General features: G+C 40.5%; 1 protein-coding gene across 1 annotated transcript in view; it reads right to left on the reverse strand.

The window, feature by feature from the left end:
* The window catches only part of ano3 (anoctamin 3), a 131,244-nt gene that overhangs the window by 47,052 nt on the left and 57,264 nt on the right, over positions 1 to 26,928 (reverse strand). Inside the window, exons 2-6 of the mRNA XM_062035578.1 lie at positions 24,016 to 24,216; positions 19,217 to 19,347; positions 18,982 to 19,137; positions 12,145 to 12,245; positions 12,006 to 12,050 (exon numbers count right to left, since the gene is read on the reverse strand). Of these exons, the coding sequence (XP_061891562.1) occupies positions 12,006 to 12,050; positions 12,145 to 12,245; positions 18,982 to 19,137; positions 19,217 to 19,347; positions 24,016 to 24,216 (634 nt within the window). The remainder of the gene's footprint in view (positions 1 to 12,005; positions 12,051 to 12,144; positions 12,246 to 18,981; positions 19,138 to 19,216; positions 19,348 to 24,015; positions 24,217 to 26,928) is intronic.

Here is a 26,928-nt window from a genome sequence, read left to right on the forward strand (position 1 = left end):
GCTAACTCTAATTAGTTTCTATCGCTTTGAACAATATGCTGCTAAATTGTCATTAAACAGGCTAGATAGAAAAGTGTCATGTCGGCAGCAAATCTATTGAAATGTATCCACAAGTTGCTCTGAAATGTTTGTCCTGACATATTTTTCTGAACAAAAGGGAAAAGGCTGCTTTGGCTGATGATAGTTTATTTGTCACTGCAATGTTTCTGTCTGCCGTGAGAAAGAAATGTGGAGTCCTGTGTGGACATCATTTCAAAGCCTGACTAAAAATAGTATGCAAATAAGCCAGCGCAGTGCCTTAGTTTTTATCAAAAGAGCTAGTTTGTGGTAAAAGTACCACCAATGTGGGTGAGAGTATTGTTCTATCAACAATGGGTTTGAGATTTATTTTAATCGTTTTTGACATAGTCAGACTTAATTCAATCATTCTTGAGGCAAAATAACATTTTAAAATGCTACTTTTCCAACAGTTTGTATAATTATGTTAAACAGATTAAGCAAGTGTATTAATAGGGATGTTAAAGTTAACGTGTTAACGCATGCAATTAATCACAAATTAAAAGTTATCGCAGTAATTATATACAAACTCAGATTATAATCACCCAAATGATTTTCCTTAACCGCAGACGGTTACCTGAAAGGCGACACAGGTGGCTATAAGGTCAGTGATCAGGTCGATACATACATCAATGCAAGGATGAGCGAGGAGACTGACTGGAGCGCTTGCTGGAAAATATTTCTAATGCAACAGGACTTTAGATAGTACTGTTACCACGTTTTGAGAAAACAAATGAGGTGAAAACAAGTAAAACAAACCTCTATTGCATTTCTGTCAAAATATCGGGGTCTTTTTTTGAGTTAATTTAAATTATGCAAGCAAGGAATTTATCGTTATTAGTCATTGTTCAAAACACCCGATTAAAAAATATATGGTTTAACAGCACAATATTTTAAGGATGAGACAAAACCACGATATACAACACAAATTCAAAATACAATACTTATACAAGATGAGGTTCAAGGCAGGCGAGGCACTTTGGAGTTTGTTTTTTAATAAATTGTTATACAGTCAGCTCTCATCAATGTTAATATAGGCTGCTCATTGGGAGGATAATAAGGAACAAGAAGAAAATGACAACGTTTCATAAAAATGGTATTGAATACTTCTTAGTAACATTTATTTACTTTCACAAAATAAAATACAAAAATGGTGGTCTTTTTAGTAAATGTGAATTACATCTTTCAGGAAAAGCTCTTATAAATGTTAAGTCTGATTACCTTCCATTTGGTCTAAAAGTCCAGTTTTTAGACGTTTCTGAACTTTTATACACAGTCGTGGTCAAAAGTTTACCTACACTTGTAAAGAACATAATGTCATGGCTGTCTTGAGTTTCCAATCATTTCTACAACTCTTATTTTTTTTATGATAGAGTGATTGGAGCACATAGTTGTTGGTCACAAAAAACCTTCATGAAGTTTGGTTCTTTTATGAATTTATTATGGGTCTACTGAAAATGTGAGCAAATCTGCTGGGTCAGAAGTATACATACAGCAATGTTTATATTTGCTTACATGTCCCTTGGCAAGTTTCACTGCAATAAGGCACTTTTGGTAGCCATCCACAAGCTTCTGGTTAAATTTTTGACCACTCCTCTTGACAAATTTGGTGCAGTTCAGCTAAATTTGTTGGTTTTCTGACATGGACTTGTTTCTTCAGCATTGTCCACACGTTTAAGTCAGGACTTTGGAACACCATTCTAAAACCTTAATTCTATCCTGATTTAGCCATTTCTTTACTACTTTTGACGGGTGTTTGGGCTCATTGTCCTGTTGGAACACCAAACTGCGCCAAACAAGTATGTGCTCTAATAACTCTATCACAAAAAAAATAAGAGTTGTAGAAATGATTGGAAACTCAAGACACCCATGACATGATGTCCTTCACAAGTGCATGTACAGTATGTAAACTTTTGACCGCGACTGTATAGTCCTTCATCTTGGCCGTCTCATTCCTTCATTTATTCAGTCTAGGGATGTCCGATAATGGCTTTTTGCCGATATCCAATATTCCGATATTGTCCAACTCTTTAATTACCGATACCGATATCAACCGATACCGATATATACAGTCGTGGAATTAACACATTATTACGCCTAATTTGGACAACCAGGTATGGTGAAGATAAAGTCCTTTTTTTAAAAATTAATAAGATTAAATAAGATAAATAAATTAAAAACATTTTCTTGAATAAAAAAGAAAGTAAAAAAATATAAAAACAGTTACATAGAAACTAGTAATTAATGAAAATGAGTAAAATTAACTGTTAAAGGTTAGTACTATTAGTGGACCAGCAGCACGCACAATCATGTGTGCTTACGGACTGTATCCCTTGCAGACTGTATTGATATATATTGATATATAATGTAGGAACCAGAATATTAATAACAGAAAGAAACAACCTTTTTGTGTGAATGAGTGTGAATGGGGGAGGGAGGTTTTTTGGGTTGGTGCACTAATTGTAAGTGTATCTTGTGTTTTTTATGTTGATTTAATAAAAATTAAAAAAACGATACTGATAATAAAAAAACCGATACCGATAGTTTCCAATGTTACATTTTAAAGCATTTATCGGCCGATAACATCGGCAGGCCGATATTATCGGACATCTCTAATTCAGTCATTCAGCAGAGCATTAAAACATCATTATTGTATTTTGTTTGTGTAAAAGTTTGTTTTTAAACAAAAGCCACTGGCTTTTTCTGTGAAAAAAGATGGTGTATTGCAGTAAAAAGTGCCTGCTACTGTAACTTACGTACGAGTCTTGTATAAAGAGAGTATGGCCAACTCAGTTTCAGGCGACCTACTCAATGATTGGTCAAAAGGCACTCAGGTGACTATAGGGTGCCATGACTGCTACTAACTTGAAGCTGATGCTATGTGTTCGCGGCACTCCCTCGTTAGTTTTTCGACACGTAAAAATGTCCCGTTCTGCAGTATGGGGCTGCTCCACCCCCGAGAATTGTGGAAAGCTTTTACATCGCTTTCTCCACAACCCGGAAAGAAGAAAGTATGGGAAGTGAAGTTTCGCCATTAACACTGGAGAGCCACCGATTACAGCGTCTTGTGTTAGGTCAGGGGTCGGCAACCCAACATGTTGAAAGAACCATATTGGACCAAAAATACAAAAAAATAATCTGTCTGGAGCTGCAAAAAATTAAAATACTTGTATAAGTGTTATAATGAAGGCAACACATGATGTAAGTGGCTAATTAACCATATTAGCCTACTATCAAAATGACTATGTGTCGCAGGCTGACGCAAATCTTCGTAGACAGAAATGTTGAAATGTAATATTTATTCTACACATTTTTACAACATTGGAAAACATTAGTAAAACTTCTCAGAGGGTGAGATAACTCCTGGAAATGACTGTTTTAAAATGACCAAAGGTATAGATGTGTGTGTCCAAGTTAAAGAAAACGGCAGGCTGTTTTATTACAATCTTTGCAAGCTGGCTAATGTTTGCTGTGGTCTGGAACAACATGGCACACAAACAACTATCAGAAATGCAGCCAATATTACATACAGATAATGTATCATGAGACATGCAAATATAAATTAAATACAAAGAGGACATAAGTAAAGGAAATTAAATGAGATCAAATGTACCTACAAACGAGGCATAATGATGCAATATGTACATACAGCTAGCCTAAATAGCATGTTAGTATCAATTAGCTTGCAGTCATGCACTGACCAAATATGCCTGATTAGCACTTAATAACATCAACAGAGCTCACCTTTGAGCATTCATGCACAGTATAAAACGTTTGGTGGACAAAATGAGACAAAGAAAGAGTGGCATAAAACACGTATTTTCTGTGGCATCGTCAGGGGAAAGTTAAACATGTAAATACACTGTTGAGTCACAGTCAACACAACTACGGTGAGTTCAAGAGCCCCTGGAATTAGTAGAACAAAACGGCACTGCGTTTTGATCAGAACAGAACACACAAAAGCTAATACAAATGACATGAAGAAATGAACAAATAAAAGAGATGGTCTGACAAAAACAGACTATCTTTTACTCTCAGTAAAACTAAAATAATGCAATTCAATACCAGTAGATGAGAAAGTCAAACACAAATGGACAAAAATGAGAAGAGTAAAGGGAACCACATTTTGGGTGTAATGATAGATGATAAAATGAACTGGAAATCTCATATACAACATGAAGTGGCAAGAAATATGTCAATAATGAACAAAGCAAAATATGTTCTGAACCAAAAATCACTCTATATTCTCTGTTGCTCGCCAGTGTAACCATAACTGAGTTATTGTGCAGAAATATGGGGAAATAAGTACAAGAGCACACTTCATCACTTAGCATGTTACAAAAAAGAAAAATCAGAACTAGATGAGGCAATTTCTGAAGGAAATGCATGTGGATGCTCCAATACTGAAGTTGAACTGAAATGCTGACAGAATGTAGTATGAATGTAAGAATAGTTTGAATGTTGGAATGGTTTGAATGTTGAATAGTTTGAATTTCCAGGAAAACTGAATTTCGTTTGGAACTTGCGAAAGTGCTAGTTGGATGAGTGCAATGTGTTGATGTTGGAATGGTTTGAATAGGTTGAAAAATGTGCAAATCGTGGAAGTTTAAAAAATGGAAAATGTATTTTGAATGGGGAAAATGTCCCTGAAAACTGGGAAGTCTTGGAAATCTGGGACTATTTTAGAATTATTGAAGGTTGAATATTTTGAAGTTGGAATAGTTTGAATCGGATGAAAAATGTGGGAATTGTGAAACTTTGAAAAATGTCCCATTAATTTCAACAGAAATTTCATGGAATTTTGGGAAATGGGGGAATTTTTAAAAAAAAATGTTAAAAGACTTCAATGCTTTGAATGAGTTCAAATGGTTGGTGTTGGAAATGTTCAAATTGGTCGAGAAATGTTGAAGTAGTAACATTTTTATATGAGAAATAATATTAAAGAATTCCAGGAATTTCGGGAAAACCGGGAATTTTTCCAGTTAAAAAAACAACTTCGTTTTTTGTCCTAATTAAGACGAATGTTTAAAATGGGTTGAAAAATGTGGAAGGAAAAAGGGTGAAAAAAGGTTTTGAAAAAACGTGAATTCCTGGAATCTTTTTGAACTTGGAAAAATTATAGTTTGAATGTCCATGATGAGTGGAATATGTTGAAGGTGGAATGGTTTAAATCGGTTGAAAAATGTGGAAGTTTGAAAAATGGCCAATTCATTTTGAATGGGAAAAATGTCCCGGAAAACCTGGAATTCTGGGAATTTTTTTAATTTGTCAAGGGAAAACCTGTGATTCCCGAATAGGCTGAACAGTTTGAAGTTGGAACGGTTTGAATCGGATGAAAAATGTGGAAGGTAGAGCGCGCCAAAATCTGGAGAAGAAGAAGAAGAATACATGGATGAATTTTGGTGTAGAAAACCATATGAGTGAATGCTTTGGAGCATTCACACAATTATACATCATGAGTGATACATACATTGATGACAGGTACATTTGACATACTTCACACAAGAGTCACCACCATTTCTCTGTGATTGTCCAAAGCTAATGAAGATTTTGGCAAAATAGAGGGTACTCAACTATTTTTTGGTCGTTCTGTGTATTTTTGTAATGATATTGCGCCATGGAGTGTGTGTTAGAGTGCCTGCTGGTCACTAAACACTGCATGAATGTAGCAAAAGAGTGCTTCAAATACGGCCGTAAATAAGTGTTTGATCGTATGTTTAGGAGCTGGAGTATGTTTAGAAATATAGATGTAGACATATTATTTTGGTTTATTTCGTCCGAAAAAAATATCGTCTGAACTACAGCAATTGCCTGTATGCGGACACAGCCGCACACGTCCTTGGTAGCAGTCATGGCGTCTGTTGTTTAGTTGGCCATATTCTCTTCATACACAAGTCTGTGCCACCCCAATTCACACTGAATTGCCTCGCAGTATGATTTTTCTGTATTTAGAGTTTGATTAGCAAGAATAATGATGTGACAAATACATTAAATACACTACACAGACTGTAGAAAGCAATGGTGTAGAAATGTTTCTACAAGGATTTTATGTTTCTACAAGCGTTATATAAATGCTTGCGCACCAAAGATAAGATGTATGGCTCTTTGAAGGGAGACGGATTTTTAAGAGCTGTAACTTTAAGAGATCCATTCAAAAAAATTAGCTTGTTATTACGATAAATTGTTTTTAAATTAAGGAAACAATCAATGGTAGCAGTTAAAAGATCTAAATTTACACACATAATTACACTACAGGTGGGAATTACTCTATTCTGAAATATTGCTGTTATGTTGTTTTTGTGTTTTTAATGAAAACATTCTATACTGTAAGGTGGTGCCATATCCCCATGCTTTGCAGTGACATCAATATTTTACATTTTCCCTGACCTAAAAAACTTTGCAGCACAGAACATTTTAATGAAACAGAAAAAAATAAAAAAATAATAGCTAAGAATTAAATGTTGTACAAATAACAAATATAAATACAACTGGACTACAAATTAGAACAAAATGACAATGTGAATACACTATTGTATTTGTGTATGCTTGAGCTACTTTACATATCAGAAAAATTAACCAGAAAATAAAATAAATAAATAAAATAAAAAATAAAAAAGTATATCGTTTATTTTAAAAAAGTAAAACCAAATGCTGCTTTGTTTTCTTTGACTAATGGTGGGCAATTGCTGATGCTGTATCTCAGGGGTGTCAAACGTACGGCCGGATCAAACCCGCGAAGAGGTTCTATCCACCCCGTGGGATGAGTTTGCTAATTAACCTGAAATTTTTGAACGCTAGAAACAGCTGTTCTGAATGTGTCCACTGGATGTCGCAATAGCAATTATTTGTATTTTTGTAGATGATGCTACATATGTACAAAATAAACCACATGATGTTAGTACATCAGTTGAGGAAAATGATCAAACTACATAAATAACATACTGTAATTTGATTTTGATATTATTTTTTTATCTTGATAGATTGAAAATTAACACCAATGAGTTGACTGGTGAACATTATCACATAATTTATTCAGAAATTATAAACAACGACAAATAAAGATATAATACTATGTAAGCATAAAAAAAATCCCCAACAACATTATGATTTGTACAATTTCAGAATGTGCTTGTTCTATTTTTAAAACAAAGAATACAATCTGAAGTTGTCTTTATTTTTAAGTTATCGTGCCTTTACCAGTCCGGCCCACTTGGGAGTAGATTTTTCTCCATGTGGCCCCCATTCTAAAATGAGTTTGACACCCCTGCTGTATCTGCATGTGCATAAAAAACATCTCCCAAAAGACTCGAATCGTTCGCGAACGTCATATCTCTATTGCGCACTAAAGCAGACAGGAGATACTTGCTTACGCGATACATTTCTACAACATATTTATTCAGTGGATTTAGTGCACATGGCGCACTGCACACAAATTGGTAAGTTTGCATACGCACTAAGCAGCCTCATATAAGCTTCATTCTATGACTTTTTAGATGTCGATAAATGCTTTAAAAAATGTAATATCGGAAATTATGGGTATCGTTTTTTAAATTATCGGTATTGTTTTTTGTTTTTTTATTAAATCAACATAAAAAACACAAGATACACTTACAATTAGTGCACCAACCCAAAAACCTCCCTCCCCCATTTACACTCATTCACACAAAAGGGTTGTTTCTTTCTGTTATTAATATTCTGGTTCCTACATTATATATCAATATATATCAATATATATCGAAGACCTCCATGAAAAATAAAAACAAAGGACCCAGATTTCCCTTACCTGGACGCGGGTCACCGGGGCCCCCCTCTGGAGCCGGGCCCGGAGGTGGGGCCCGGAGGTGGGGCACGTTGGCGAGCGCCTGGTGGGGCCCGGCCGGGCACAGCCCGAAGAGGCAACGTGGGTCCCCCCTCCAATGGGCTCACCACCCATAGCAGGGGTCATAGAGGTCGGGTGCGATGTGAGCTGGGCGGCAGCCGAAGGCAGGGCACTTGGCGGTCCGATCCTCGGCTACAGAAGCTAGCTCTTGGGACTTGGAACATCACCTCGCTGGGGGGGAAGGAGCCTTAGCTAGTGCGTGAGGTGGAGAATTTCCGGCTAGATATAGTCGGACTCACTTTGACGCACAGCAAGGGCTCTGGAACCAGTTCTCTTGAGAGGGGCTGCACTCTCTTCCACTCTGGCGTTGCCGGGAGTGAGAGGCGACGGGCTGGGGTGGCAATTCTTGTTGCCCCCCAGCTCAAAGCCAGCACGTAGTTCAACCCGGTGGACGAGAGAGTAGCTTCCCTCCGCCTTCGGGTGGGGGAACGGGTCCTGACTGTGGTTTGCGCTTACGCGCCAAACGGCAGCTCAGAGTACCCACCCTTTTTGGATTCACTCGAGGGAGTACTTGAGAGTGCTCCCCCGGGTGATTCCCTCGTTCTACTGGGGGACTTCAATGCTCATGTTGGCAGCGACAGTGAAACCTGGAGAGGCGTGATTGGGAAGAATGGCCGCCCGGATCTGAACCCGAGCGGTGTTTTGTTATTGGACTTTTGTGCCGTCACAGATTGTCCATAACAAACACCATGCTCAAACATAAGGGTGTCCATATGTGCACTTGGCACCAGGACACCCTAGGCCGCAGTTCCATGATCGACTTTGTAGTTGTGTCATCGGATTTGCGGACTCATGTTTTGGACACTTGGGTGAAGAGAGGGGGGAGCTTTCTACCGATCACCACCTGGTGGTGAGTTGGCTGCGATGGTGGAGGAGGATGCCGGACAGACCTGGCAGGCCCAAACGCATTGTGAGGGTTTGCTGGGAACGTCTGGCATAGTCTCCTGTCAGAAAGAGTTTCAATTCCCACCTCCGGAAGAACTTTGAACATGTCACGAGGGAGGTGCTGGACATTGAGTCCGAATGGACCATGTTCCGCACCTCTATTGTCGAGGTGGCTGATTGGAGCTGTGGCCGCAAGGTAGTTGGTGTCTGTCGTGGCGGTAATCCTAGAACCCGTTGGTGGACACCGGCGGTGAGGGATGCCGTCAAGCTGAAGAAGGAGTCCTACCGGTTTCTTTTGGCTCATGGGACTCCTGAGGCAGCGGACAGGTAACGACAGGCCAAGCGGTGTGCGGCTTAGGCGGTCGCGGAGGCAAAAACTCGGACATGGGAGGAGTTTGGGGAGGCCATGGAAAACAACATCCGGACGGCTTCGAAGCGATTCTGGACCACCATCCGCCGCCTCAGGAAGGGGAAGCAGTGCACTATCAACACCGTGTATGATGAGGATGGTGTTCTGCTGACCTCGACTGCGGATGTTGTGGATCGGTGGAGGGAATACTTCGAAGACCTCCTCAATCCCACCAACACATCTTCCTATAAGGAAGCAGTGCCTGGGGAATCTGTGGTAGGAGCTGAGGTTGCTGAGGTAGTTAAAAAGCTCCACGGTGGCAAGGCCCCAAGGGTGGATGAGATCCGCCCGGAGTTCCTTAAGGCTCTGGATGCTGTGGGGCTGTCTTGGTTGACAAGACTCTGCAGCATCGCATGGACATCGGGGGCGGTACCTCTGGATTGGCAGACCGGGGTGAAGGTTCCTCTCTTTAAGAAGGGGAACCGGAGGGTGTGTTCTAACTATCGTGGGATCACACTTCTCAGCCTTCCTGGTAAGGTCTATTCAGGTGTACTGGAGAGGAGGCTACGCCGGATAGTAGAACCTCGGATTCAGGAAGAACAGTGTGGTTTTTGTCCTGGTCGTGGAACTGTGGACCAGCTCTATACTCTCGGCAGGGTCCTTGAGGGTGCATGGGAGTTTGCCCAACCAGTCTACATGTGTTTTGTGGACTTGGAGAAGGCATTCGACCGTGTCCCCCGGGAAGTCCTGTGGGGAGTGCTCAGAGAGTATGGGGTATCGGACCGTCTGATTGTGGCGGTCCGCTCCCTGTATGATCAGTGCCAGAGCTTGGTCGGACACGTTTCCAGTGAGGGTTGGACTGCGCCAAGGCTGCCCTTTGTCACAGATTCTGTTTATAACTTTTATGGACAGAATTTCTCTGCGCAGTCAGGGCGTTAAGGGGATCTGGTTTGGTGGCTGCAGGATTAGGTCTCTGCTTTTTGCAGATGATGTGGTCCTGATGGCTTCATCTGGCCAGGATCTTCAGCTCTCGCTGGATCGGTTCACAGCTGAGTGTGAAGCGACTGGGATGAGAATCAGCACCTCCAAGTCCGAGTCCATGGTTCTCGCCCGGAAAAGGGTGGAGTGCCATCTCTGGGTTGCGGAGGAGATCCTGCCCCAAGTGGAGGAGTTTAAGTACCTCGGAGTCTTGTTCACGAGTGAGGGAAGAGTGGATCGTGAGATCGACAGGCGGATCGGTGCGGCGTCTTCACGCTGTATCGATCCGTTGTGGTGAAGAAGGAGCTGAGCCGGAAGGCAAAGCTCTCAATTTACTGGTCGATCTACGTTCCCATCCTCACCTATGGTCATGAGCTTTGGGTTATGACCGAAAGGACAAGATCACGGGTACAAGCGGCCGAAATGAGTTTCCTCCGCCGAGTGGCGGGGCTCCCCCTTAGAGACAGGGTGAGAAGCTCTGCCATCCGGGGGGAGCTCAAAGTAAAGCCGCTGCTCCTCCACATAGAGAGGAGCCAGATGAGGTGGTTCGGGCATCTAGTCTAGGATGCCACCCGAACACCTCCATAGGGAGGTGTTTAGGGCACGTCCGACCGGTATGAGGCCACGGGGAAGACCCAGGACACGTTGGGAAGACTATGTCTCCCGGCTGGCCTGGGAACGCCTCGGGATCCCCCGAGAAGAGCTGGACGAAGTGGCTGGGGAGAGGGAAGTCTGGGCTTCCCTGCTTAGGCTGCTGCCCCCGCGACTCGATCTCGGATAAGCGGAAGAAGATGGATGGATGGATGGATATATCAATACAGTCTGCAAGGGATACAGTCCGTAAGCACAAATGATTGTGCGTGCTGCTGGTCCACTAATAGTACTAACCTTTAACAGCTAATTTTACTCATTTTCATTAATTACTAGTTTCTATGTAACTGTTTTTATATTGTTTTACTCTCTTTTTTATTCAAGAAATTTTTTTAAATTTTTTTAATCTTATTTTATTAATTTTTACATTTAAGGACCTTATCTTCACCATACCTGGATGTCCAAATTAGGCATAATAATGTGTTGATTCCACAACTGTATATATCGGTATCGGTTGATATCTGTATCGGTAATTAAGAGTTGGACGAAGTGGCTGGGGAGAGGGAAGTCTGGGCTTCCCTGCTTAGGCTGCTGCCCCCGCGACTCGATCTCGGATAAGCGGAAGAAGATGGATGGATGGATGGATATATCAATACAGTCTGCAAGGGATACAGTCCGTAAGCACAAATGATTGTGCGTGCTGCTGGTCCACTAATAGTACTAACCTTTAACAGCTAATTTTACTCATTTTCATTAATTACTAGTTTCTATGTAACTGTTTTTATATTGTTTTACTCTCTTTTTTATTCAAGAAATTTTTTTAAATTTTTTTAATCTTATTTTATTAATTTTTACATTTAAGGACCTTATCTTCACCATACCTGGTTGTCCAAATTAGGCATAATAATGTGTTGATTCCACAACTGTATATATCGGTATCGGTTGATATCTGTATCGGTAATTAAGAGTTGGACAATATCGGAATATCGGATATCGGCAAAAAGCCATTATCGGACATCCCTACTTTTCACCTATGAAAATGTTTTTTAAAAATGTATTGTAATCAAACAAAAAAACATTTACAGCATAGTTTCATGGAACAAATAATAATATTTTTTCATTAATTATTTGTTGCTTTTTTTCAATTCAAAACAATTGAAGCTCTGCCTCACCTGCCCACACGTACATGCCTTACATACCTACTCAAGCCCTGCCTATTTTCACAGCATTCCATTCCCACATCTGCAAAATAGAAAATACACATACCTGCCCAAGGTTTTGCTTTTCCAGTCTGTAAAGTAGCATTTTTTCCTTCCACAGGAAAAGAGAGACACATTAAAGAAGCTTCCAGTCAGTGAAAGAAAATGATGCTCTACACTGGAATCTCTTCTCCAACATCTGTTACCTGAAAGGCATCCGGATGTTCATCTGCTCAGCGTATTTGCAAAGTGTGTCCCAGGGAGCATGGATCTTCACAAACATGATGTCGTTGTTTGTCAGGGAAGGCTTTTAAAACCACAAAGACAGCAATGTAAGAGGCATTGGAAACAGACTTGAACATAAGGTAATGCGCTGAAGGATGAGCCAATAACAAGTTTTGTTGAAGTGTGAAGTTGTTGGAGGGTCCAAGAATCATAATGGCACCACACATGTTCACCATCCTCCATGAATCAAGGTGCAGCTACAGTATAGCTTGCAAAACAAACAGACTCCACAAGTTTGGCTGATCCTTGTTACTAACTGAGGTAGGGCTGCAACAACTAATCGATTAAAATCGATTATCAAAATAGTTGCCGATTAATTTAGTCATCGATTCGTTGCATCTATGCTATGCGCATGCGCAGAGTTTTGTTTTGTTTTGTTTTTTATTAAAAAAAAATTTTTTTTTTTATTTTATTTTATTTTTTTTACTAAACCTTTATTTATAAACTGCAACATTTACAAACAGCTGAGAAACAATAATCCAAATAAGTATGGTGCAAGTATGCTGTTTTTTTTCAATAAAATACTGGATAGGATAGAAATGTAGTTTGTCTCTTTTATCAGATTATTAATCGATTAATCGAAGTAATAATCGACAGATTAATCGATTATCAAATTAATCGTTAGTTGCAACCCTAAACTGAGGCTTGTTGGAGATCTGTGTGCCACTGCGTGAAATTGTAATTATAAAGCAATAAATGTAATGAAGGTGATTGCAGAGTAGGGGAGAACGGGGTTAATTGTCACAAGTTTTACTCAAGTAAGAATTGCTCATCATCGAAACAGCTTTCAATAGTCATTCCGGCATTAAATTGCAGTTTGAAGGTGTTGGCTAGAAATTTGTATCCCTTTCATTTCCCAACTGAGCGTAACAAAGGGTAATAATGATTGTCCCGGACTATGGGGTTGGTATAGTCACTCGTGGACGTGGTGTACCGATACAACTTTTTCACTTCAAATGTGATACCGATAATGAAGCCTTGAATATTGGCTGATATTAACCCGATGCGAGCTCAGCACTAATAATAGTATATACATGATAACTGTTTGATACTTGTTTATATTGGCAAATGTGTTGTTTTAGACTGCAATATTGTTCGTTTAAGGCAGGGGTGTCCAAACTTTTTCCACTGAGGGCCGCACACTGAAAAATCACAGCAAGCGGGGGCCATTTTGATAGTTTTTATTTTAAAAACCAACACAATATATGTATAAAAAAATATACATTTAGGCCTCCGCTCAGGCTTGATCCCGGGGATCCCAAAGGATTTTGGTCAAAAAATATTTCAAATGTGTCATTATTTTGTATTATTATTATTCAAGGTTTAAATCTCTAGATCAACATTAGGTCTATCTGCCAATATAAAGTTTTTAAAGATTTAAGTTGTATGCCCTTTTTGTCAAAGAAAACCTTTTTTTATGGAAAAAACACAAAATATGCAATAATTTCAGTGGAATATTTGAGATTATATAATAATTGGAGCCTTAAAAAGGTAAATGACTCATTACAACATTGATTTTATTAATTCATTATTATTTTTTGAGCATTGACATTTTAAAAAAAAAGTCCCACTAAAATCATTGGGCATCCATAAGCGTCCTGCTCAGTAAAGTTTAAAAAAATAAATCATGTTTTTTTTAAACTTTTAACACAATATTCTCAAGATCAACTTCGGATCTATCTGTCAATTATACGTTTTATTGTTGTTTATGTTGTTCGTTATAGGCCCTTGTTTAAAAAAAAAACAACAACTTTGTTTTTTAAATGGCAAATACAAAATATGCAACACTTTATCCCAAAAATATCTCAAACTGGAATATTTAATGTGACGTAATTGGAGCCATGAATAGGTCAATAGTTCATAAAGACATTGATTTAGATTCATTATTATTTTTTAAAGAAAGAAACAGCCTGCATGGCAGCTTTGTGTTATTAGAGTCAATATTGCAAAATATTCTTGTTACATTTCACCCGTTTGCTCTTTTATACCTTTGTTTATGTTTTAAAATGTTTTTAATCGTGTTTTTAGAATGTGCTGTGGGGCTGTTAAAAAATTACCTGTGGGCCGCAAATGGCCCCCGGGCCGCATTTTGGACACACCTGGTTTAAGGCATTTCTTCTTAAATAGTGGAGCGGGCCCCTCTGGAGGGGGCGCGGTGCATTGCCAGGGGACCCCGGGGAACATGCGTTATCAGTATCATGCAGAATCATGATACTGATAGCCATTAATCCTGACGTCTTCATTTGGATAAAAAACTCAGCAAAAATAGTTGTATTCATTTTTGTTTTGTACAATGTGTTATATACTGTGTATATACTGAGTTAATGTTGCTCATCAGAATTGAGCATTTATTGAGTTTATTTGATTTTATTTTTCAGTATCGAATGGTTGTTGTTTTTTTCTTCAGACACATTGATGCACTTTAAATCTTTTTTGTGACAGACTAAAGTTAGTTTGTTGTAAGTTGATCGATATGTTTTCTTTTTTTTTTAATGTTAAGGATGCAATGTTATGCAGCGGTGTACTTATAGCAATTTGATACACAAATGATACTTTTTATAGTCGGGGGGCCGTAACATTTTTTCTTCCCTTAGTGGACCGTGGCAGAACATTTTTGAGAAGCACTGAATTAAGGACATTTGTTATGTATGTCTATTTTGTGTGCTTAGCTGTCGTGTATGGTAGTTGCGAGCGGTTGGTGGACTATACCATGTTTCCATTTTCTACATTACTTCACTAAAACCCAAGAAAAGGTCAAACGTGTGCTTATTGAAAGACAGTTAGCTGTTAACTGGATGTCCAGCCTTGCACAAGTAACATTTTTGGATGCAAGCTGACATCATCTTCAACAGTTTTTTCTGATGATATTAGACCCAATATCCGATATTAATATCAGATCGGGACACCCCTCGTTATCACAATCATATTTTAATGGGAAAATACCTAAAAAAGCAAGAAGTTGGAACTACATTAGAAAGATTAATTGCATTGACAAGTTGACATATACAAAACTTAATGCATCCTTGCACAAAATAGCCTACTGTATATGTAATATGCATTAATATATTAGTATATCACAACTAACCCCAAAGAAGATGTGACACCCAACCCCAAACTAGACTTTCTTGCAAGCATCAAGGCTAACAACCATGTCAACTATAATTTGCTAGCTAGCAACCTAAACTATAGCTTACCCTCCACACGTTTTAAGGGTAACAATTGGTCTGTTATAATAATCGCTGTGTAAAAATAGAGAAGTAAAATACAGAGGAGCCAAATATTTATAATTTGACATGAAAAATGCAAGTTCAACTGTCTGACTCCAGAAAAGACTATACAAGTGAGCGCTGATCCCAATTCTGTCAATTGCTATACATCTATTTAAGGTAGTGTGACAGCTAACCCTGTTCTCTCCTAAAGTAGTACAAAATATACGCAACACATTCACATCTCATTCAGTACATACTCCCCTAATATGGCTCTTAATATATGATCTTATTGTACAGATAACCAACCCTAGGTGTAGTTCTGCTAGGTACCAATCGTATATATGGAAACACTGGTATCTGTGCCTTTTATAGAATGTATAGACGCATTTTTAAAGTATATATATACAAACTCCGTTTAAATATGAGTTGGGAAATTGTGTTAGATGTAAATATAAACGGAATACAATGATTTGCAAATCACTTCAACCCATATTCAGTTGAATATGCTACAAAGACAACGTATTTGATGTTCAAACTGATAAACTTTTTTTTTTTTTGCAAATAATCATTAACTTTAGAATTGGATGCCAGCAACACGTGACAAAGAAGTTGGGAAAGGTGGCAATGAATACTGATAAAGTTGAGGAATGCTCATCAAACACTTATTTGGAACATCCCACAGGTGAACAGGCAAATTGGGAACAGGTGGGTGCCATGATTGGATATAAAAGTAGATTCCATGAAATGCTCAGTCATTCACAAACAAGGATGGAGCGAGGGTCACCACTTTGTCAACAAATTGATTAAGAAAAACCTTTCTCAAGCAGCTATTGCAAGGAATTTAGGGATTTCACCATCTACGCTCCGTAATATCATCAAAGGGTTCAGAGAATCTGGAGAAATCACTGCACGTAAGCAGCTAAGCCTGTGACCTTCCATCCCTCAGGCTGTACTGCATCAACAAGCGACATCAGTGTGTAAAGGATATCACCACATGGGCTCAGGAACACTTCAGAAACCCACTGTCAGTAACTACAGTTGGTCACTACATCTGTAAGTGCAAGTTAAAACTCTCCTATGCAAGGCGAAAACCGTTTATCAACAACACCCAGAAACGCCGTCGGCTTCGCTGGGCCTGAGCTCAGCTAAGATGGACTGATACAAAGTGGAAAAGTGTTCTGTGGTCTGACGAGTCCACATTTCAAATTGTTTTTGGAAACTGTGTGTCACGACGCGGACTCGAACCCGTGTTGCTCCTGCAACTGAGTGTCAAGATTCCTTCTCTGGCTGCTTGCCCGGACACGCCCCTGCTCGTGCTGGGCGCAGCACGCCCACACAGCGACAAGGCTGCAGACAATCACGCACCAGCACACCTGCAACTGACGAGAGGGGGCGGCATAAAAGACCAGCGAAGCCAGGAGACCTTCGCAGAACGTAGCCAATCCCCCCTGAGTAAGCATCACGTCTGGCATCCCTCCCTTGTTCCTTGCTCGCCTACTTGTTTTCTCCCTCAATCCCGATTTAATGTCTTTTGTGTTTTCCACAGTGTCTTCTGTGATCGTGTCTTGCCTCACGACCTCCTCCCGGATCTTTGCTTGCCTTCCCCGATCCTCGACCACTGCTTGGACCCGGACATCGTTGCCTCTCTCCAGCCCCCGACTGCTTGCCTCCCTGCTGACTGCCTCTTCGCCTTCCCCCTTGGATTCGACGAAAGATACATCCAACACGCACCGACCACACCCTCTAGTAAATTCCACATTGTTAATTCCACACATCGTCCGCATTCATTCACTAGTGGTAGCATACACACCCCACACATTCATCAAAGGTTTTAATAAACCTTCTAAACCGCAGTTCTGCCCAGGTGTTGCCTCCTTCCCTTTAACTAGTACACAACACTGTGGACGTCGTGTCCTCCGGACCAAAGAGGAAAAGAACCATCCGGATTGTTATAGGCGCAAAGTGTAAAAGCCAGCATCTGTGAGGGTATGGGGGTGTATTAGTGCCCAAGACATGGGTAACTTACACATCTGTGAAGGCGCCATTAATGCTGAAAGGTACATACAGCTTTTGGAACAACATATGCTGCCATCTAAGCGCCGTCTTTTCATGGACGCCCCTGCTTATTTCAGCAAGCCACGTGTTACATCAACGTGGCTTCATAGTAAAAGAGTGCGGGTACTAGACTGGCCTGCCTGTAGTCCAGACCTGTCTCCCATTGAAAATGTGTGAAGCCTAAAATAGCACAATGGAGACCCCCGGACTGTTGAACAACTTAAGCTGTACATCAAGCAAGAATGGGAAAGAATTCCACCTGAGAAGCTTCAAAAATGTGTCTCCTCAGTTCCCAAACAATTACTGAGTGTTGTTAAAAGGAAAGGCCATGTAACACAGTGGTGAACATGCCCTTTCCCGACTACTTTGGCGTGTGTTGCAGCCATGAAATTCTAAGTTAATTATTATTTGCAAAAAAAAATTAAGTTTATGAGTTTGAACATCAAATATCTTGTCTTTGTAGTGCATTCAATTGAATATGGCTTGAAAAGGATTTGCAAATCATTGTATTCCGTTTATATTTACATCTAATACAATTTCCCAACTCACATGGAAATGGGGTTTGTATATACCAGGGGTCGGCAACCCAAAATGTTGAAAGAGCCATATTGGACCAAAAATACAAAAACAAATCTGTCTGGAGCCGCAACAAATTAAAAGCCATGTTACATACAGATAGTGTGTCATGAGATATACATTGAATTGAGATGACTTAAAGGAAACTAAATGAACTCAAATATAGCTACAAATGAGGCATAGTGATGCAATATGTACATATAGCTAGCCTAAATAGCATGTTAGCATCGATTAGCTTGCAGTCATGCAGTGACCAAATATGTCTGATTAGCACTCCACACAAGTCAATAACATCAACAAAACTCACCTTTGTGCATTCACGCACAACGTTAAAAGTTTGGTGGACAAAATGAGACAGAAAAAGAAGTGGCATAAAACACGTCCTAGAAAGTCGGAGAAAGTTATACATGGAAAACAAACTAAGGTGAGTTCAAGGACCGCCAAAATTAGTAGGACAAAACGGCGCTCGCCAAATACTCCAATCAGTGAAGCATGTTTAATACAAACAGTGTGCTTTATAACAATTGGGGAGGTTTGTGTCATGTTTGTCCTACAGAAACCATATTAAAACAAAAAATATATATTTTTTCCCCTCATCTTTTTAAATTTTTCATACATTTTTGAAAAAGCTTCAGAGAGCCACTAGGGCGGCGCTAAAGAGCCGCATGCGGCTCTGGAGCAGCGGGTTGCCGACCCCTGGTATATACTATAAATATATGTTTTTATTGCTGCATGTATTTATTTATTAGATGCCTTTTATTGAATATGCACAAGCACGGTTTTTAAGATGATGTGATAATGCCTTTTATACTGTATTTTGTTTGTTTTATGTACTGCATGTGATTGTACAGTATGTCTACTTGGACGTTGTAGTCTGCAATACAAGTTTGATTGAATAACGGTTGAGAAGATTTTCACCTCTTTTTCCAGCATTAAGCCCTCAGCACGTAAATTCTTCTCAAAGGTGCACCTCTTTTCCACCTGTGGACTGGACTTTTTGTAAACCAGGATGTAGTCGATGCGCTTTTTCCCATCTCTGAAGAAGAGACCAGTTTCATCCGATGGATTTCTCCCCTACAGAGGTGATGAAGAAGGAGATGCTGAAAAAGCTATGCAACAACGCTGGATCACAGGGAATATGAGGGTGTGAGACCTTGAGGGAACATGTGCGGGCCCCTCCATGAGCCCGTGTGCTGGGTTTTCGGGGCAGAAGTGACTTGTCTACTCTGGTTTCACATGTGGAGACCTCAGTCTCTTCCGTGTAGTGATCCTTGCCAACCTCTGCTGGACAAACACACAGACACACACACAGTAAGTGCAATCAAGGACACAGATATTGAACCGATAAACGTATCGTGCAGGGTCTTTCCTCCTTGCACGGGTCAATTATTTCCTTAGTCTATGTAGCAACAGTATGGCATTGGCCATGAACAAAACAATAACAAAGCTTAAGGGACACCTTAATGTCATCCCCTAAATCAGGGGTCGGCAACCCAACATGTTGAAAGAGCCATATTGGACCAAAAAAAACCAAAAACAAATCTGTCTGGAGCCGCAAAAAGGTAAAAGCCTTATGTAAGTGTTATAATGAAGGCAACACATGAAGTAAATGTCTCAGAGGGTGAGATAACTCCTGGAAATTACTGGCTTGAAACTGCCAAAGGTATAGATGTGTTTGTCTTAGTTAAAGGAAACGCGAGGCTGTCTCCTTCTAATGGATTTATTACAATTTTGCAAGCTGGGCAACGTTTGCTGTGGTCTGGAACAATATGGTAACGTTTGCTGTGGTCTGGAACAACATGGCACACCATCAAAAATGCAGCCAATATTACGTACAGATAATGTGTCATAAGACATGCAAATATAAACGAAATACACAGAGGACTTAAGTAAAGGAAATTAAATTTGCAGACGAAACTGAAACTTACAGAACTACCGTACTTCCATTTGGAGCCTTCCGTTCTGTCCTGAGGGACAAACAGCGAGAGACGTTTGCACAGTGCCTGTGTTTTTAAAGATGTCAATCTCTGTTGTTTTACACTCCTCTTATGTCTTTTAAAATGTATGTCTTAATGTATTTATTTTGAAACTGCTCTGTGACATGTGCTGTTGACCTCTTGGCCAGGTCACCCTTGTGAAAGAGATCTTGATCTCAATGGGTTTTCTTATCTGGTTAAATAAAGGTTCTAAATGAACTCAAATATACCTACAATTGAGGCATAATGATGCAATATGTACACAGAGCTAGCCTAAATAGCATTTTAGCATGGATTATTAGCACTCCACGCAAGTCAATAACATCAACAAAGCTCACCTTTTTGCATTCACGTACAGCATAAAACGTTTGGTGGACAAAATGAGACAAAGAAGGAGTGGCATAAAACACGTCTTTCTGTGGCAGCGTCGGAGAAAGTTGTACATGTAAACCAACTACGGTGAGTTCAAGGATCGACAAAATTAGTAGGGCAAAACGGTGCTGGCCAAATACTGTCATCAGTGAAGCATAAACACAAACATATTAAACTGTGGGCTTTCTAACAATTAGGAAGGTTTGTGTCATTTTTGGAGCCTTCCGTTCTGTCCTGAGGGACAAACAGCGAGAGACGTTTGCACAGTGCCTGTGTTTTTAAAGATGTCAATCTCTGTTGTTTTACACTTCTCTTATGTATTTTAAAATGTATGTCTTAATGTATTTATTTTGAAACTGCTCTGTGACATGTGCTGTTGACCTCTTGGCCAGGTCACCCTTGTGAAAGAGATCTTGATCTCAATGGGTTTTCTTATCTGGTTAAATAAAGGTTCTATTTTTGTCCTCCTACGGAAACATTATTAAAACAACAAATGTATTTTTCCCCCATCTTTCAAAAAGCTCCAGGGAGCCTCTAAGGCGGTGCTAAAGAGCACCATGCGGCTCGAGAGAACATGAAAATGTAATGATAATAACAATAAATGTATAATGAATGCTGAAGATACTGCAATATTAAAATGTTTGTATTTGTGCGATTAAACATTTTGTGAAAAAAAATTGCAACGCACTAAAGTTTTGAATTTGTTCTTAATGAATTACTTTAATGAGTGACTTTTACTGACAGGTCTGCATTGGCCTTACTTTGAAATGTAAAAAATATGCATCAACTAAATACATTTTAAGAGATACAAAAAAAAAAGGTAAAAATATATGACGAGTAATTTTGTCTGGAAGAAAATGTGAATACAATAACAATATGCAATGCAGACAATTCATGTTAATGACCCTAACGATTATTCTTGTTCAGGTGTTTTCCCCCCTCACTTTGATCTAAACACTGAGATGAACACAAAAGAAAGAAGGAGCAACAACAGAACCTTGCAAACTGAACATTCACAGCTGGAACCTCGTGTTTTTACCCCACTTTTATTATGTCCTATATGCAGCATCCTGTATAGAATACTGTAAGTAGATGTGAAGATAAGGATGGCCATAATGGCACAAAATATAGATCCACATAAATAGAATTTTTAATAAGAGTGGTTGCAGACCTAAGTAGCCATCCATTTAATTGAAGGTCGTAAAAGTCAAGAATTGTAAAATGACACTTCACATGTGCTTACCACGAGGGGTCATTTTCAAGTGTTTGGGTCACAAAGAGGTGATTATAAATAAATAAATGATAAATGGGTTATACTTGTATAGCGCTTTTCTACCTTCAAGGTACTCAAAGCGCTTTGACACTATTTCCACATTTATACACTGATGGAGGGAGCTGCCATGCAAGGCGCTAACCAGCAGCCATCAGGAGCAAGGGTGAAGTGTCTTGCCCAAGGACACAACGGACGTGACTAGGAAGGTAGAAGGTGGGGATTGAACCCCAGTAACCAGCAACACTCCAATTGCTGGCACAGCCACTCTACCAACTTCGCCACGCCGTTAGAGGGAGAACAATTGCAAAGTTGACAGTGGATTGTGATTAGCGAGAGTGAACACAAACACAGCTGCTGGAAATGCTGCAATTTAATCTTGTTAAGAATGGTGTATCTTTTGGTGTTACTGTGACAACCTCTAGAAGGCAGGCTTTTAAAGCAAACTCACACACACACACACACACACACACACGCACACGCAAACACAAACACAAACACTCACTCATGTATTTGTTACCTTCTTGAGACCTCCGAAAAATGCCTACCTCTTTAGGACCACCCTTTCTAGATATATAAAGATTTGTATTTACAACATTAATAATATGCACATACTATGCAAATATAAAATAGCTTGAAAAATGAGTGTGGAATTTCACAATTTTTTTTTCACAATTTTCACAAGAAAGTCATAATTTTACTCAACGCAAGTCCAAATTTTACAAGAAAGACTGAACATTTGTGCAATATTAACATAAAAGTTGGAATTTTACTCAATAACTGTCGCAATTTTATAAGAAAAGCTTAAAATGTTGGCAATTTTATGAAAAGAGTCGTCATTTTACTCGACAAAAGTCACAATTTTGTAAAAAAAACTTTGTCAATATCATAATAGTAATTGGAATTTTACTTGGTAAAATTATGACAAAAGTCGTAATTTTACTCCAAAAATGTCACTATTTTATCAATCAATCAATCAATCAATCAGCTTTATTGTCCATTCTTACATGTACAAGACACATAAGAACTGAAATTACATTATCGGCACAATCCCGCTAAGAGCAGACATACGTTACAGGGAGACAAGACGGGACCGCCAACGGATCAGCCTCACTTAGGCGCTCCTTAAAAAGGTGGGAAAAAGGTGACATTGGGGGGAGGGGGGAAGTAAAAAAAAATATCAGTCTGAGGCTGGACCCTCAGGAATGGTCCAGACTGAGTCCGAGGAAAAAAACCTCACATAGCATGGCACACATAAACAAGGTACATTTAATCACAACAACTCGCAACAGAGTCATCCAACAGGACCTTGGAGGCCAGCAGCTGCTGTTGAGCGCTGCTCAGCCCCCACAACCCCGGAGGAATAAAGCAGTGGTGAAGGCGTTGATTTGGGGAGGGGTATGTGCGTGCATGTATGCCCAATTAACTTGGGTGAGATGTTGGATTGTCTTTATGGGCCGAGGCCGGCCCCAAGAGTTCACAAGAACAACCAAAAAATTGGCAATATTGCGATAAAAGCCAGAATTTTATATGACAAATGTCATATAATTTTGCATTAAAAAGTAATAATTTTACATAAAAAAGTAATAATTTTACGAGAGTATATTGCAATATTACAGAAAGAAAGAACATGAGAAATTGTTCCCAATTGTATTTAAAAATAATTGATACATTGTGAGAAAAAGACTGCTTTTAGTTCATTTATTTTGTATGTTATGTTTTGTTTGTAATTGGTTTTACTCTTTATTATTTACTTTAAGTTATTACAGTTATGTACATATTGATTTAATTTTTTAAATACATTTTGGCCAAAGGGGGCACATTTCAATTTCTTACACACACTTGTTGTTACGTATTAAAGGGGGCGCACTTCAAATTTTTACACATACTTGTTGTTTCATATGTTGACCAGAGGGGGAGCCCTTTTAAAACCGACACACAGTCAATTTGAAAAATCCATCCTTTTTGGGACCACCCTAATTTTGATAGATGTCACCACCAGGGGTGCAAATGAGACATTCTCTATTAGATGCAAAGGTTTTCCGTATTGGGACCAGGATTTATGTCCTGACTTGTTCACCGGTCCTCATATTTAAGTTACTTTTCCTTGTTGATGTCTCAAAAAGGGTACAAAAACAAAAACAAGAACACTCACACACACACACACACACACACACACACACACACACACACACACACACACACACACACACACACACACACACACACACACACACACCCACACACACACACACACACACACACACACACACACACACACACACAAAGATAGTTACTGTTAACTGCTCCCAGGGATGACACGGACACACTGACCTGGAGGGAGAAGGCTGCAGGAGGTGCTGATGCTCTGACTCAGAACCTCATCCTGGGCTTTGGGCTCCGGGCTCAGTGGCACAGACAGGAAGTGGTTGAGGTTGATAGGATGGGTCTGACTCTGGGCTAAGCAGGGCAGACTGCGGCGGGACGGCTTCAGGCTCTTCTCCTTCAAGATCTCACTGATGCTCGTGTGCATGCCTGGAAGAAGACATAAGATTGGCATGTTTGTTAGTGAATTACTGGAATGACACACCTTGCGACTGAATGCTATTATACTTTGTAGAGTGTGGCAAGTAAGACCAATTGTGCGAATCTGAATTGACACAATTGGTCTGCTGAGATAGGCTCCAGCTAACCCGTGACTTTAGTGAGGATAACATGAATGGATAGTTGTTACATTTACCGCCTATTACATTTTTATAATGATTTTTTTTACAAAACCCAAAACCAGTGAGGTTGGCACGTTGTGTAATTCGTAAATAAAAACAGATTACAATGATTTGCAAATCCTTTTCAACTTATATTCAATTGAATAGACTGCAAAGACAAGATATTTAATGTTCCAACTGAGAAACTTTATTTTTTTTGGCAAATAATCATTAACTTAGAATTTAATGGCAGCAACACATTGCAAATAAGTTGGCACAGGGGCATTTTTACCACTGTGTTACATGGCCTTTCCTTTTAACAACACTCAATAAACGTTTGGGAACTGAGGAGACCAATTTTTGAAGCTTTTAAGGTGGAATTATTTCCCATTCTTGCTTGATGTACAGGTTTGGACTACAGGCAGGCCAGTCTAGTACCCGCACTCTTTTACTATGAAGCCACGCAGTTGTAACACGTGGCTTGGCATTGTCAGGCTGAAATAAGCAGGGGCGTCCATGACAACGTTGCTTGGATGGCAACATATGTTGCTCCAAAAGCTGTATGTACCTTTCAGCATTAATGGTGCCTTCACAGATGTGTAAGTTACCCATGCCTTGGGCACTCATCATCATCGGCAGCTCAGTCTCGAGAGACCATACTGATGCGCGTCTGGAGTCTTGTCATGTTGTTTGGCATCGTCTGCTATGGCTGCGCAGTCCGATCTGTGAGTGACAGTCTTTATTGCAGTTTGTGCAAATGAATAAGGTGGCCTGGGTTTGAGGGGTTGCTGCAGTGCACTTCCTGCGTCTCCTCTTCTCTGCTGCAAGCCGATCTCTTGCCACCTCAGCTTCTGCACTGCCCTTGTGGACAGTCTGACGCCAAGCATTTCTATCCATGGCCTGTACCTCCCAGCTGTCAGGAGAGATGTTGCATGCTTTCATGTCTCTTTTGCAGACGTCCTTGAAGCGTAGTAGGGGGCGACCAGCTCGTCTGGTGCCAATGGTCAGTTGTCCATACATGATGTCCTTAGGTAGTCTTCCATCCTCCATCCGTCGGACATGGCCGAGCCAGCGGAGACGGCGTTGACTCAGCAGGGAGTACATGCTGGGGATCTTGGCGCGCTGCAGGATGTTGGTGTATGGGATGTGGTCCTGCCAGCTGATGTTGAGGATGCGCCTGAGGCACCGCATGTGGAAGGTGTTGAGCCGACGTTCTTGCTTCATATAGGTGGTCCAGGATTCACTTCCATAGAGAAGGGTGCTGAGAACGCAGGCCTGATATACACGGATCTTGGTGTGTTCTGACAGCGCTCCGTTCTCCCACACTCTCTTGGTCAGTCTAGCCATGATGGTATTTGCCTTTCCGAGACGCCTGTCCAGTTCGATGTCCAGTGAGAGGTTGTTGCTGATTGTTGATCCCAAGTAGGTGAACTCGTCCACAGTGTCCAGTCTGATGTTATCAACTGTGATGGAGGGGGCAGTACTGATGTCTTGTGCACTGATGTTGGTCTTCTTCAGGCTTATTGTGAGCCCAAACTGCTTACAAGCATCGGCAAAGCGGTCAGCCAAACTCTGAAGGGCATCCTCTGTGTGAGTCATGAGGGCTGCATCATCAGCAAACAACATCTCCCTGATGAGAACTGTCCTGACCTTGGTCTTAGAACGCAGTCGCGCCAGGTTAAACAATCTCCCATCAGACCGGGTGTGCAGGTATACACCATCAGTGGAGGAGTCGAAGGCGTAAGACAGGAGCAGGGAAAAGAAAATCCCGAAAAGGGTTGGTGCAAGTACACAGCCCTGCTTGACACCACTGTTGATACAGAATGGTTCTGAGGATGATCCGTCATACAGGACTGTGCCCTTCATGTTGACATGGAAGGAGGTCACCATGCTGCCGAGCTTTGGGGGGCAGCCAATCTTCTCAAGGAGCTGGAATAGGCCTTCCCTGCTGACCAGATCGAAGGCCTTGGTGAGGTCTATGAACATCATGTAGAGTGGCTGGCCTTGCTCTCTACTCTTTTCCTGGAGCTGTCGAAGGGAAAAGATCATGTCAGTTGTCGACCTGCCTGCTCTGAAGCCACATTGGGATTCTGGATAGACACGATCCGCGAGTCTCTGCAGCCTGTTGAGGAGGATGCGTGCATACACTTTGCCGACAATGCTGAGAAGGGAGATCCCTCTGTAGTTGTTGCAGTCACTGCGGTCACCTTTGTTTTTATACAGTGTCACAATGGTGGCGTCACGCATGTCTTGTGGGACTGCACCTTCCTCCCAGCACATGCAGAGCAACTCATACAGAGGCTGAAGCAGGGCAGGTTTCCCGTGCTTGATGGCTTCAGGTGGGATGTTATCGCTACCTGGTGCTTTGTCGTTTGGGAGGGCATCAATGGCTTTGCTGAGCTCTTCCATAGTGGGCACTTCATCTAGCTCCTCCATGATGGGCAGATCCTTCGTACCACTAAGGGCAGCATTGGAAACTGATGTTTCACGGGAGTACAGTTCTGAGTAGTGTTCCACCCATCTGGTCATCTGTTCCTCCCGG

Source organism: Entelurus aequoreus, linkage group LG24, assembly GCF_033978785.1.
Source record: "Entelurus aequoreus isolate RoL-2023_Sb linkage group LG24, RoL_Eaeq_v1.1, whole genome shotgun sequence".
NCBI classification, from domain to species: domain Eukaryota; kingdom Metazoa; phylum Chordata; class Actinopteri; order Syngnathiformes; family Syngnathidae; genus Entelurus; species Entelurus aequoreus.